The following is a 14706-nucleotide window of genomic DNA, read 5'->3' as shown; positions in this document are numbered from 1 at the left end:
CCTCTAGCCGCGCCTTCGAAACAGCGCTCCTTGTTCTCGATGGTCCCCGCGCGGCCGCCTTATAGAACGCCACTTCCGGTACCTTTTAAAGGCCCCACGGTGTGCGGCGCCGCGCGAGGGAGGAAAATATAAAAGGGAGCGAGAGGGCGGGACCGAGGAGGAAGAAGGGGCGGGGGAAGTGCAAAGGGCGCGCTCAGGCATCACGTGACCGGGACGCGCCGTTCTTCCGTCGGCCATTTTAGGTGGTCCGCGGCGGCGCCATTAAAGCGAGGAGGCAAGAGCGGCCGCCGCTGCTGCTTATTCTTTTTTAGTAGAGTCTAAGAGAGCGGGAGTGCGCGCTGCGCGAGAGTGGGAGGCGAGGTGGGCAGGCCAGGGAGAGGCGCAGGAGCCTTTGCTGCCACGCGCGCCTTCTCTGTCTTGTTGTGTGCTTCGCGCGGTACAGCGGGCGCGCGGCAGCGGCGGGGATTACTTTACTGCTAGTTTCGGTTCGCGGCAGCGGCTTGTCTAGTCTCTTCGGCAGCAGAGGCAGTAGCACTATGTCGGAGGAGCAGTTCGGCGGAGACGGGGCGGCGGCGGCTGCAACGGCGGCGGTAGGCGGCTCGGCAGGCGAGCAGGAGGGAGCCATGGTGGCGGCGGCGCAGGGGGCATCGGCGGCGGCGGGAAGCGGAGCCGGGACCGGGGGCGGAACCGCGGCTGGAGGCACTGAAGGGGGCAGCGCCGAGTCGGAAGGGGCGAAGATCGATGCCAGTAAGAACGAGGAGGATGAAGGGTGAGTAAGGGGCGGCCCGGGGTAGCCAGGCCCTACTAAGTTACCCCTCCCCCTCCCTATTCCCCGCCATTAGGCCTCGTTCGCGCTCTCCGCCTTCCCTCCTGGTCCCCATGCACCCTTCTTGCACTGTTACCCCTTTTCTACATTGATATTCTTGGGGTTTTCATTTCCTTCTCCCCCTGCCTGCTTATTGTTCCCTCCCCCATCACACACGTTTCCACCTTTAGCCATCACCATGCTGCTCCCCGGCCCGCCCTCCTTCCCTCCCTTGCCATGGGTCTCCTCCCACCGACTTAGCCGCCAGGATTTTTTCCCGCCTGTATTGGGTGCCTTTTTTTCTTTTTTCTTTCGCTGTGTCTCCTCGGTTCCCTGTTTTCTGAAGTCCCGGGCATAAAAACACACACAAAGCCTTTATCCGTGGACCCTAACTAAGGTTTTGGTGCGTCTCACTCCAGCACCCCGAGACGTTGCGATTGTTTTATAAGCATATGTTTGGGGGAACGTGTAGGTTTCCACCTGTGCTCCTTACGTTTCGGCTTCAGGCCGAGGGGTTTTTTTTAGTATTTTGATAAGTTTCGCTTCGACCTCATCGTTTTTCCACTTTACACTATCGCACAACGGCTTGCTTACATAGTCCCTACTTTTCAGCCTAGGGAACAAATTGGATAATATGAAATTCCCCGAATCGCCTGTTGGTACAATGGTTTTTGCTCCACGGGCGTTGGTTAAGTTCCTTGTCCGCGGGGCCTGCACTTGACTGGAGCTGTTCTACCTCCGGCTTGCTGGCTGCCCTTCCCCCACCCTGCCGAGTTAAACTAACCGCGCACCCTTTTTTTGCTTTCAGGTACTGGGTTCCCCAATTGTTTGTACAGATTGTAGTCTTACCCACTTTACTTTTTCTATGCAATTTCCACTTTTTTACAAAACACTTCGCCACCCGGGTCCTTTTTTGGTCTCTCTTGATTTCTCCTTCCCGCTCCTACCCACTGTTAAGGGGCGGGGGGGCCACCAACCTTTCAAAAAAGTGAACAAATCTTATTTATGCTATGGCATGAATTCCCCCCCCCCCACAAGTTTTTAAGTAGTAACTTGCTTCCTCCAATTGGAATTGGTTGTACACATTACCTAAAGCTGCACTTAAGTATAAAAAGGCAGCATTTGGGAGCGGGAGCACAATACAGGAATTAGCAGGAGGGACTAAATCGGGATTCTTAGTTGGGTTTTCTTACTCCCTTCACTGACTACTGACCTTGGGTTAACGCTTCCAATTCTTTTTGTAGTGTGTGTGTGAATTTATTTCACTATAACAAGGAGAAAGGTGTTGGAAAGGTAAAAGCAGTTGGGAAAGAGCTCAAGATTTGGAGGGGGGAAAGAGAAGCCTTTTGGAGTAAATAGGATTTAATATCAGCCCAGATAGATTTGTCCAGCTGTTATGCTGATTGTGCTGACTTTGGGAGAGTTGAAAGTGGGATAGGAAAGTAGCTTTTCTTCGTTAATCTTGAATAATATATAGCTTAATTTCAGAAAGGAATGTGTTAAATATTTGGAAACTTAAGCCTTTAATATTTCTGTTTTTGTTTTCTGAATTCTGTTCTTTGGACAGAGGCACCAAAATGAGTAATTGTACAATTTGCTGTTTGGGGCAGGCTTTCTGTTAGCTCTGATTTTTCAAATCACAAAGCAGCTGCCTTTGTAGTTATCTACTGTTGAACTGAAGTGTGAATGAATTAAAGTTTTTAACCCTAACAATGTCAAAAACTAAAACTAGAATTTTGATTGGTTGCTGTACCGGTTGTTAATTCCCTAGCCATTCAAACTCCTCCCCACGACACTCTGAAGCAGCGGCGGCACAGCGGGAAGAATGGTAAAACTTTTAAATTTTATTTCTGTATTATAAAGGTTTCAATAGTCATAACTTGCAGAGGCTGTGTTTTGGTTGGTTGCCCAATGACTCCCCAGGAAATTCTAGACATTAGTACAGTAAGATAATCTTGTACCTGGGATATAAAACCTTTTTAGGCATTGTGAGTGATCTTTGGGCAAAACTGATGCCATTACATGGTTTTTGGTCTGTGGTAATGCATGTAATTGTGGTTTGGCCAATTAAAGCTTAATATAGTTAGTAATATTTTTAAATCTGGGCAATACTGTCATTTCAAATTTGATTTGTTTTTAAGACATATTTTTGGAATTCTAAGTTCTAAATGTCAAGGATACTTGATATAAAGTCTTGTGTGTTTAAAATGTCTTGCATGTTATACTGAAATATTCTGGAGATGTCAAAAGTAAAAGTTTTTACTTTTTATTTTTTACTTATAAATTTTTATTGATTAAATGTTGGTAATATTTTGGATATATTGAGTTTAATAAAATACATTAAAATTAATTTTCCCTATTTTACTTTTTTTTCTTTTTACTGAGTTTATTGGGATAACACTGGTTAACAGGTTTCAGGTGCAAAAGTAAAAAATTTTTAAAGTAGCATTGTGTATATTATGCAAAAATCTGTCTTTTATCACCAGCCATATTTACAAATATAACTTTAAGAATTGGATATGTATTAGAGGTGGGCTGATGTGGCTTTCCACTACAGCTCTTAAATCAGATTTTTTGTGTGTGTGATTTGGTTGGAATGTTAATTACAGTTGGTTGGTTGACATGTTCACAATTGCATGAGTTCTCTTGGGAAGGCTGGTAGATTGAGAATCATTGTTTACATTATTCCATTTCCTTAAATGTTATTCTTTATTTAGGATTATATTTGCATTTTCCAGCAGTTTTTAATACACCACCACTGGAGTATAGAGGGCCAGTAATTTGTAAATAGAGCCCAGTTTGGATAATATGTTAAATATTCACGACCTTTTCTTAGTACTGTATTCTCATCCACTGAAATCTGTCCAGTTTTATATTGGAGATAAAGCAGACTTGGCAGCAATAGTCTAAAGGGAAAAGCAAAAGAAGAGACTGGGGGCAGTTTGACATACAGAATAATGAAAGTTACATCTATAGCCATACCTCCCTGAACGCGTCTAATCTTGTCAAAATAATGAAGGTTATGATCTCATAGTGATATTTCCCCTGTTGCTAGTAGCAAACTAAGATTAAACTGTAACTGCACTTCACTTTTCTACTCTATTATACACGCAGTTCTTTTCAGTAATTTGAAAGGACTATAAACTTACTTGCTCTGCTACCTAATACTATATAACTTTACAAGTTTTTTGAGTGACCTCTCAGAAAAAATGGGCAATTAAAGTTTTATAGTTTAATGTACATTTTAGATTGCGACCAATTATTACCTGCCGAAAATTGGATTTTGTTGAGGTTAATTTTAAGTTAACCACGGTTATGTTTAACACATAATCTTATTTTAATTTTTAAAAAATGTTTAGTTTTTAGAGAGGGGGAAGGGAGGGAGGGAGAGAAATACCAATGGTTTACCTCTGCCAAGTGCCCCAGTGGGGGACTGAACCAGCAACCAGCAACCTTTCCATGATGGGCTAATGCTCAAACCAACTGAGCCAGGCTGGCCAGGGCAATCTTCTCATTTTTAAAGTCTACTATTTGACTTTTTAAAATTACTTCCTGATCACCCAGCCTCATCTTGTTAATAATACTCTTCTTTTTGAACAAAAATCTCAAGAGCATTAAACTTAGTTTGGTGTTTGTGAACTTTCCACCCTTACGTGTTCCTTTCTTTGTGTCCCAGTTTGAGCGACATTGGGCAGCAGTTTCATAATAGTCTTCATTAGTGAGGATAAGACTGCTTAATATTTTTAAAAGTTTGTTGTATACTTAAAACTTCTGTAAAAATTTGAGTGTAAGAATGCACAGTTGTTTTGAGGACATGCCTGCTACATACCCTAGTGGGTGTTTTCACAATTTACTATGGGCTTTTAGAAAAATTATTTCCATAGTAAACGGCCTTTCTGAGTTCACCTCACTTTAATCTCTGCAACTTTAACGTCTTCACTTTTTACTTAGAAGCCTTTCCACTGGGGTTTCCTATTTTGGTATGGACTCACATTCTCTACAGGGCTGCAGTTCTGTTAGGCTAGATACTTGAAATTCAGTGTCTGGCAAAATGTACATGCCATGTAGCAAGCTACCTGGAGGCAATTTTTGAAATCTCAGGATCAGTAGAAAACTGTTACACTGTATAAGCTTTTAGACAATTTTACAAGATAGGTAAATTGACCGGTCTGCATTGGATTGGGCAGGAAACAAAATAATCCCATTTAGTTACGAAAGTGTGATTTGCCTGTTTGGGAATTTTGTGAACTCTGCTATAGGTTGTCTCCCGTTAATTTTTAAGAAATGGGACTAACCATGTAAGTGTATTTTACCTTGTAGTTTTAATATTGCCTGGGTATTTTGTCATTTGTACCGCTGCCCTAATACAACGAAATATTGAGTCTACTATTGGGATTTTTGGGCAAATGTGTAGGATGATTAATTTTAGCCTTCAAGTGATAACATGCAACACTTGAAAGCATTTAAAAAAGGAATAGAATAATTTTTCTCCTATTCTACTTTAAGCTGTGTACCTCAAATGGGTGCAGGTTTACAAATGGAGTGAAACATAACTTCTGTTAGTTCAAAGTTTTATTTCACTTTAGTTCTGCTTCAACATTTTAGTAGATAGGGCACTGAACTGGATGCTGGAAGCGTGGGATCTGTTTCTGTTACTTCACTTCCAACAGTGTGGTCTCAGGTAACATAACGTGTTTGTTACTTGGTTTGCTGATCTCTATGTGTTGGAAACAACGCTCATCACAGGAAGATTGACTACGTAGCTTGCTTTCATAGCTTGTGTGTATTTGTCCTGTGTCGTAATAGTTGATACTGCCAGTGGTTTAGTCCTGTGGAGTAAAGGTAAGCATGTTTTAGTTTCTGGAATATTATATTGTACATTGCAGTTAGACATTTAAGACTATTGGGGGTGGGGTGGGGAGACTCTTAACTACTGGCAGTGTTTGGCCAATAAACAAGGTGATAGCTTTAAGTATTGGGTGATGTGTAAACTCCTGCTTACCTAGACTTGAAACTATCACAAGCCAAAACAGCTAGGAAAATCCTCCCCTTTTAAGTTTTGTGAGAAGGATGAAAAACTACCAGCAAATATACTCCAAAAGTAACCAACAGACAATGTCATCAATGAATCTTTTGTAACTTTCCCTTACAATAAAAAGTTTAAGCATGGCAAGATTCTGAAATTTAAAATAAAGGTGAATATCATTTTCTGAATTTAGTGTTGATATCTAAATTGATTTCCAGTAGAAATCTTTATAGAATTTGTGAATGTGTAGTAATCTCAGTTAACCAGAATTTTAACCTCTAGGTTAAAGAAATCCTATACCTTAACATCTAGGTAGATGGGAATTGATCTTACAAAGCTGAAGAGTTTACTTTAAAAGTAAAAACTCAACATGTCATTCCTGCCTTGGAATGAAATGAAGAAAAAGGAGAGGTTTGGGGTTGAACACTTAAAAGATTATTCAAAATCTGTCATATTTAACTTAATAGCTATTATATTTTCAATTTACATTTTTTAGTCACTTGGGTTCATTCTAAAGTGTAAAGTAATGGGATTTAATATAGTAGGCTAGAGGAATTTTTTACTGACTTGTTAAAAGTTTATCAAGCTGTTTTCAAAGGCATGTTTACACAGAATCTAAAATGGTTAACATGGGATACTATCTAGTTGCACAAAGTGAACCCATTGCCTTCCATTATAGGTAACTAGTGGCTTTAAAATTAATCTATAATTTCTAAGGAAAATAAATTTACGTGTTGGTGAGATTTCATTATGCTTACTGTCATTTTAGAATTTTAAAGGAATAATTACAATGATAAATACCAAAACATTTATTTAAATAAGGGTTAGATATGTGCTTGAGTAACATTAAAAGGTGACAGTGATTGGTTTGTCATGTTATATATTTGAAATGTAAGTAACATTTACATCCTGTTGTATTTTTTTAAACTGTCAGAACTTGTTATAAAACCATGTATGAAGATCATGATTTGTTCAGAAATGTTTGAAAGTTACAGAATTTTTTGGTGGTGGCAGGATCCCTATTCTAAAATTGGAAGTCTAATGATGTTTATTATATATATTTTACCTTGAATGAGGTGTTTCACAGTAAAGACTTGTTAGGGGAAGTGTCTTGAAATAAAACTGTTGGCTTTGGAATGTTAAACCTTGTCACCCCAAAAGTACACGGAATAAGTTCCTTGGATGGAAGGGGGGGAAAAAGTATTAAATCAGAACATTACCCACCAGCCAGCTCTGTACCATATGTATTGCCTTTTATATTTTGAAATTATTCCTTATTACCATTAACTGGTGTTAACATAACCAGATGAGTCGTCAGGTGATTTTGGAACTACGCTTAGAGTCTTAGATAACCTAATTTTTAGTCTCTGTATTTTTTACGTGAGATACTTAAAAGATTTCTGGATTATGTCTGAAAATAATCGTAGGATCCTTTTATATAAAATTCATCCAGGCCTTTTCCCCCTTAATGTTGGAAACTTCATATCGCTCATGCAGATTTAAATTATACCATTGAAAAAATGAAAAAGCTTTATTAAATTATGCCTAGACTGTACTGTTACTTCTAAATAATAATTTATTTTTATCAAGCACTTAGTGTACATCAGACTATTTTCTGTGTCCTCTTAGTGTGTTCATTTAATTCTCACTTGCAGGTATAAGGTAGGATCTCAGTCCTTTTTTCTTTTTCTTTTTTTTATTTTTCTTTCACAGATGTGGAAACAATCATGGAATTTTTTTTTGCCCCTTGGGTCACAGTTAGGAAGTGGTGGAGGTAGGATTTAAACCTAGGTAGTTTTGGTTTACTGCCTCTGAATTAATTTTTTCCAAAGTATGTCCCACGAAGCATCCTAAATTTCTAAATGATACTGCATGGCATTTAGATAAGTCACTTGCACTGAGTTACATAACTTTATGCTTGTCATTTAATATTATAATGTGTAAAATCAATATTAGTAAAAGCAAGGAGATTTCCGTTGCTGAGGAGGTGTTTTAAATTGAATATGTTGCCTTTTGGGTGCTAAATGGCTTATAGGTAGGATTTTAAAACTTTCTTTAAATAAAGTACTATAGATGAAGTCCTACATTTTAATTAAGATTATTGATACAACTAAAAATCAAATCTTAAACTTGATTGCAGCATTAGGGGCCCATTTTTGTTGCTACTTGAATGAGTCTTATGACATAGTTTTAACTTGGCTGCTTAGGATTTTTGTGACTTTATCTGTACTTCATTGTAAAGTGTTTGCACATCTCTGCAGGAGTGACAGCAACTTGGAAGTCAGTCTTTGTATTCAAGGCAGCAGAGGTAATCTGGATGGACAATAGGTATTGTGCTTTAAGCAAGATACAATAATATAAACCATAGAAAATTTAAATTGGTATCATATTGCCATCTCATAATTTTGAGGGAGAGCATGTTAGAGTGCTGATGTTGTAGAGGCAAAAATAAATTCCCATTTATCCAAAATTAAGCTAACAGACCTTATTGTACCATACTGTGATATTTCGGTGTTCGTACTGAATAAAGATTGTTCTTTTTAGTACAGGTGGAGTGGATTTGGTGTGGTTTGTGTTTGTTGTAGCATATTTACCTGTCTGGTAATCCGTTGTGCAGCAATTTTCCTTGATTAGAGCAGAAATAGTGTATTTGGGCCTACCAGATGTTAATGCGTTTGCCTCAGAAGCGCTACTAAGGCTTACTCAGAGACTGTATACAAAGTTTGGAAAGTTTGAGTGCAAAATGGGAGGGGAGGCATTTTAGAAAAGCCACTAATGATTAACCTGGCAAAAATGAAAAGTAACTTATTAAAAGAGCTAGGATGAGGTGCATTATGTGTAATAATAAATAACTAATAATAAATACTGTAGTAGCATAATATATGAGGGATGACTGACAGTGTCAGATTATAATTACTGTAACTAAGAAGGCAGAAGGGTGATGTGTTATAGAAGTAAAAATTTTATTTCAAATAATTGAAGGTTAAAAAACAATTGGAGAGAGATTAGGGAAGGCTGGCAGTGCCTTAAGGAAGGTGGGAGCATTTGGCTTCCTTTAAAGATTCTGGATAGCTGAGGTTTACATATTTTGCTGTAATTTTTTGAAAAATAGTAATCTTATGAAATATGTATAAATTATAGTTGGGCAAAATATTTTATATTCTGAGTAAATAGGATTTGATTGATGAGGAAGGATAGCATCATTAGTGACCTTATATTTATTTTTAGAGGGAGGGAGAAAAAGAGGGGAGAAACATCACTGTGTGGCTGCCTCTCATGCACCCCTTGCTGGGGACCTGGCCCATACCCCCGACATGTGCCCTGACTGGGAATTGACCCAGTGACCCTTTGGTTCATTGGCTGGCACTCAATCCATTGAGCCACACCATCCAGCGTAACAACTTCTCTTTAGAGAGCACTTTATAGGGCTAGTTAATGAATTAGTATGCTTATCTAGTATTTAAGGAAAATGACTTCCTATGCTGTATAAAAACATTTGGGGCCTGTGAATAATAATAGAACATGCCTTGTTCTTAGTGTTATAATTTATTTGTAATTGTTTTCTGTTTCTTAATATAAGGACACTTAACCCAATAGAATCATTGCCTTGGTTAAATAAAATTAAAGCTAGTTCTGTCTCAAATACAAAAGCCTTATTTTAAAAAGCTTAAAACTGAAAGGCAGGAGAACTCCTGTTTCTGGTCTGTTCCTCAGTCTCCTCAGGCTGAAATGATTTAAAACTTAAATTATTGATGAAAAATTCTGTAATTACAGAAGTGGTAATTTAATATTTAAATTTCAACTTAGTTGAAGTTGTTTCTGTTCTGGAACTTGCCATGGATAACTGAGCAAGAGGTTATTGCTTTAATATCTTTCTTTCTCGTTTTATAGAAGATAGTGATGTTCTCGTCCTGAAAGGGTAAATGTTGGTAATGAACTTTCATGCATGGAGGAGGTACTGTGTACCTTAGGGTTAAATAAGATGGTTAAGGTAACTTAAGTGACTAGGATTGGATATTACAAGAGGTATTATTTGAATGAAAGAAAATGTAATGAAAGATACCTTAACTTGTTTCCCATGCAATTAGCAATAAATGTTAACAATACCTATATAACATGGGTGTTTTTATGTTCGTTTGATTATAAAAATATAAAGATTAATAAAGGTTACTTAAAACATGGAAATTTTATCAGAGAAGGCCCTGAAAGTTAGGCGTATAAATGGCCCAACTCTAGAAAGTATGTACAAGTTGAAAACCTAACCTGAAGTCGGAAGCACAGTGTATGCCTAAAGTAAGACTTATTTTGCATTAAAAGTTAACTTGTCATTAGAAGTGAAAACAAGTCTATGGGTAAAATAGTAAGATCAGTAACACCTCAGTTAATCTGGCATCTTAAGGGAGACGCAGAAGGCAAGATCTTATTACAGGGATAAAATTGGCTTCTTGTTGCAAGAATTGGCTTTAGTGGCAATATTCTAAAAGCCCACAAGATGTTGATGTTTTCTGCTTTCATTTCTTTTCAGAGCTGGAAGTTAGTACCACATCTCCATCCCTACCCACTCCAGTTACAAAGAGAAATTATTGAGCAAGGATGATTTTATTCCCATGGTGAACTTATTAGCTCTCACATAACAAATTCTGACAGTTTACCCTTAAAATAAAAATTTCCAGTCCTGTCTCTTTATAAAGGGGAGAAGGTGTGTGTTGAGTTAGTTCTTTTTTGGAGGGGGGCACAGGGCACACATCTGAAAAGGATCACGGAGTTGCCAGATCTGAGCTTTATGGCCTTTTGCTGTTCAAAAAAAGATTTCACCTTTTTTTGCGGGGGGAATATATATTTTTGGTCTTGAAGTGTCTTACTGGTTCCCATATACCACCAGTCAATTTTAGCATTTTAAAGGTTTAAATATTTTATTGCTGGTTAACTGAGGTTCTACTGTAAAGAAATCATCTAGGTGAATTAGTGGATTGTGCTTCAATAGATAATGCTTTTTGGTCAGTGAATTGTTTATATGATTATTTTGTTTTTATTAAGTACTCTTAGCACATCAAAAAACTTAGTTTACAACTTAATTGTGAGATTTAAATTTTCCATTTTATGTGCTAAGAGTTTTGTTAATGAGGAACTGTTAAATAGAAAGCTTCAGCATAGACATAATCAGTGGGAATTGGGTAGCTTTTTTACAAGTATAATGAAGATTTGGAAGAGAAATTTGAAGCTAAAATTCTGTGTTTTACTCTTACCAATATTTAACTTGTAATGAGGAAGAGTTAAGGTACAGTTTTATTTACTTTGGGGATACATTTATCTTTGCCAAGTCAAAAGACTTAATCTGCTGCTTTCTCACTGTATTGTAATTATGCAGGTGCAGCAGTGATAAAGCAAAACTTTTCAAAACGAATAAGGTGTTAATGATATGTGGTTATGTAGGAAGAATGACATGTTCATATACTGCCCAATAAATTGGGGGCAGTTTGAAAAAGGTATTATTTGATATGGATACTTAAGGCAAAGTATGATATATATTTTTAGCATTTTAATATTGCTTTTTGTCTTTACAGGAAAATGTTCATAGGAGGCCTTAGCTGGGACACTACAAAGAAAGATCTGAAGGACTACTTCTCCAAATTTGGTGAAGTTGTAGACTGCACTCTGAAGTTAGATCCTATCACAGGGCGATCAAGGGGTTTTGGCTTTGTGCTGTTTAAAGAGTCGGAGAGTGTAGATAAGGTAGTGTGTTACGTGTTCTGATCGGTTAATAATATAAAATATGTGGATAGTTTGATAAAATTTTCCCGTTATTTGTGATTTTCTCTTTTGCAATAATACGAAGAAAGAGGTACAGTTAACTGCCAATATATTATGAAGAGTCGGATTCAAGTATTGTTTACTATGCCAAGTATATTTTAAAAATAAGATCAGCTATAAAAAGTTTATTGCATACATTTTGTGTACAAACCTCTACTAAATTAACAGTAAAAATATTAAGACTTAGAAATGCCTAATTAAAAGGATGTGCTGTGACAAGTTTATAGAAGTACAAATTTTTGGAATTTGCTAGGCAAGAAAGAAACTTGGAGTCATTTAATCTTTGGCTAAGGGGAAGTGACAATCGTGTATATATTGCTGACAGTTATAGGTGATGTTTTCTAATTATTTATGTCTCCCCTTCTGGTTATTACTGACCTTTTTATTTAAATACTGGTGTATGTTAGCTGATGTCACATCACCACAGCTTGACAGTTTAATCAAGAGTCAATTGACATATGCTTAGCCTTAGCTATATTAACTATATTTTTAAGTAAGTTAATAGTTTCTGAACTTGATATATGTACTTAAAATTTTAAAAAAACTTGAATTTCCTTAGGTCATGGATCAGAAAGAACATAAATTGAATGGAAAGGTGATTGATCCTAAAAGGGCCAAAGCCATGAAAACTAAAGAGCCTGTTAAAAAAATTTTTGTTGGTGGCCTTTCTCCAGATACACCTGAAGAGAAAATAAGGGAGTACTTTGGTGGTTTTGGTGAGGTATGTGATAATGTTTGGAACTGTTTCTTTTTTTTTTTTCCCCTCCCCCTTTTTCAAATTAGTGTTAATATAATTGTTGTGTTAAACGTTTTTCAGAGTTTTGAGTTTTGGTCAGATTATGTGATTATTTTGTAATAAAGATATTGTTAATATTTAATTAGCAGGTCTTAGCAAATTTTCCATTTATTGAGGAAGTACTGGATGCATAGAATTGCTGTGCACAGGATACACAAAGATGAAATAGATATTCATGACTCATGAAATTTACCAAACTAATAGAATAAATAAAAATATAAACAACATGAGGAAGAAAGCTGGATTGGATTACTTGAGATATAGAAAGAAATGGTTCAGCTGAGAATAGTAGAAAGGAATGAATTAAGAGGGGAGTGTGGTGCCTTTTCATTTTAAATTCATGGTGCAAATTTCATGAGGCTAATTATAGATTTGGTGAAATAGTGAGATAGAAATTCCTTTTATGAATTAATGACTTAAAGCTGAGAAATATATGGCATTGGGCTACAAACATAGCCTGCAGATACATCTTACAGACATCTTTTTGCCTGATTCAAACTGAATACATGTTTTGTTAGTGTAGGAATGCAGATATCTCCCACAAAAATCTGAATATCTAGCTTTCTTAAATATTTGTAAGAGCGAGCAGCATTGGAATTGCTTTCTTGCACGGCAGCAGCCATCTAAGATGAGTAGCAGCTTCCACCTTTGGGCAGTCATGTTCTCCAGTTTTTAGTGGTTTTTACCACTCCCCATTTTCTCCCAATTGCAGTCTCTTTTTCTGATTTTCTTAAAATTGACTGTTGCCCTCTGTTTGTTCTTCATGGGCATTTGAGTTTGTGATCCCTGAACTAGGCAGCAAATATTATTACTCTCTGAAGCTTGTTTTTATAAATAGGTTTGAAGGCATTTTATGTGGCATGGATATTGTAATCTGAAGAATTTTTTTAAAAGAATTAACGTAGAGGGACACGGGGAATGAGAGCTTCAGGGCCAAATATACTAGTATGTTTTCTTTGTGCATTTTTCCCCCACTAAGCTTGTGCTTTACTGTCAGTAATGTGCAAACTCTAAGGTATTAAAACTTACTTGTTAATATCAGGTGGAATCCATAGAACTCCCCATGGACAAGACCAATAAGAGGCGTGGATTCTGCTTTATTACTTTTAAGGAAGAGGAACCAGTGAAGAAGATAATGGAAAAGAAATACCACAATGTTGGTCTTAGTAAAGTAAGTTAGCTTTCATTTAATTGTGGACTGTTAAAAAACTAGCTTTGTGAAGAGTTTAATCATAGTTTTCTGTAAAGGCTTCATTTGGTGTGCTTGTGCTTTAAAGACATTCATTGGCTTCTTGTTCATCAGTCATTGATCAACTTTTTCTTTTCTTTTCTTTTTTGGCACCTTTATTGGGGAGCAGGAGGGAAACATTTGTTTTTAAGTAAATTTTTGTTTAGGCTTTACCAAAAGATATTTTCTGAGAAGTAAGATGTAATATAACGTACCTCAAGCAAATATTTCTTTGATACACAGATTTTGAGAAAAGTATCAAATTAGCTGACTGTGTTTTAGACAGTATTGGCTATTTTGGTTATTATAAACTTATTTTCTTGATTAATCATAATACAATTTTTGTCTTTTAGTGTGAAATAAAAGTAGCCATGTCAAAGGAACAGTATCAGCAACAGCAACAGTGGGCATCTAGAGGAGGATTTGCAGGAAGAGCTCGTGGAAGAGGTGGTGGTAAGCTAGAGCCTAAGTTTACTCTATCTTAAGCTTTTCAACTTTTTAATTATCCTGAAGTAAAGATCTTTGCTGATCTTCTGACTTTAGTGAACCTATTAATGTGCTGCAGGCCCCAGTCAAAACTGGAACCAGGGATATAGTAACTATTGGAATCAAGGCTATGGCAACTATGGATATAACAGCCAAGGTTACGGTGGTTATGGAGGATATGACTACACTGGTTACAACAACTACTATGGATATGGTGATTATAGCAGTAAGTACTATACTTTTTATATTAACTGCTATTTGACATTTATTTTGTACAAATTTGGATAGGTAGAAAGGTTAGTGTAGCTTTGCCTGGTGCAAACTTCTTCAGGTTTCAAATTCCTGGGAACTTGAAACTGCAGCCATTTTATTGCTAGGTTCCTCCCAGCCTGTACCAGATGCACACTATAAGGGTAAGGCGTATGTGTGCTTCTGTATATGTATGCTGGGCTTTGTTTTTCTTGTATTTGAAAACTTCTAAGGTTAGGTCAGGTCTTATAAGCTCAAGGTGTTCTAAATGTCAGTTCTTGGACCAACCAATTTTGGCATGATAC

The 14706-nt window shown here is 37.1% G+C and overlaps 1 protein-coding gene across 6 annotated transcripts in view; it reads left to right on the top strand.

Moving 5' to 3' along the window:
* The first annotated feature begins 217 nt into the window (after nucleotides 1-217).
* HNRNPD (heterogeneous nuclear ribonucleoprotein D) overlaps nucleotides 218-14706 on the top strand; it is a 16824-nt gene continuing 2335 nt past the window's right edge. For 2 of the 6 annotated variants that reach the window (XR_008426609.2, XM_024574759.3), the window contains exons 1-7: nucleotides 218-769; nucleotides 2577-2633; nucleotides 11396-11564; nucleotides 12202-12363; nucleotides 13481-13609; nucleotides 14020-14119; nucleotides 14232-14378. Coding sequence is in view for 4 of the 6 variants with exons in the window: in XM_024574759.3 (XP_024430527.1) it covers nucleotides 537-769; nucleotides 2577-2633; nucleotides 11396-11564; nucleotides 12202-12363; nucleotides 13481-13609; nucleotides 14020-14119; nucleotides 14232-14378 (997 nt within the window). In the remaining 2 variants the exon portion in view is untranslated. The remainder of the gene's footprint in view (nucleotides 770-2576; nucleotides 2634-11395; nucleotides 11565-12201; nucleotides 12364-13480; nucleotides 13610-14019; nucleotides 14120-14231; nucleotides 14379-14706) is intronic. The other 4 variants (XR_008426610.1, XM_053922284.2, XM_053922285.2 and 1 more) reach the window with 4 other exon arrangements.

Source organism: Desmodus rotundus, chromosome 4, assembly GCF_022682495.2.
Source record: "Desmodus rotundus isolate HL8 chromosome 4, HLdesRot8A.1, whole genome shotgun sequence".
Classification (NCBI taxonomy): domain Eukaryota; kingdom Metazoa; phylum Chordata; class Mammalia; order Chiroptera; family Phyllostomidae; genus Desmodus; species Desmodus rotundus.
Note: the sequence above shows the minus strand (reverse complement) of the source record. Positions and strands in the feature narration are given on the sequence as shown.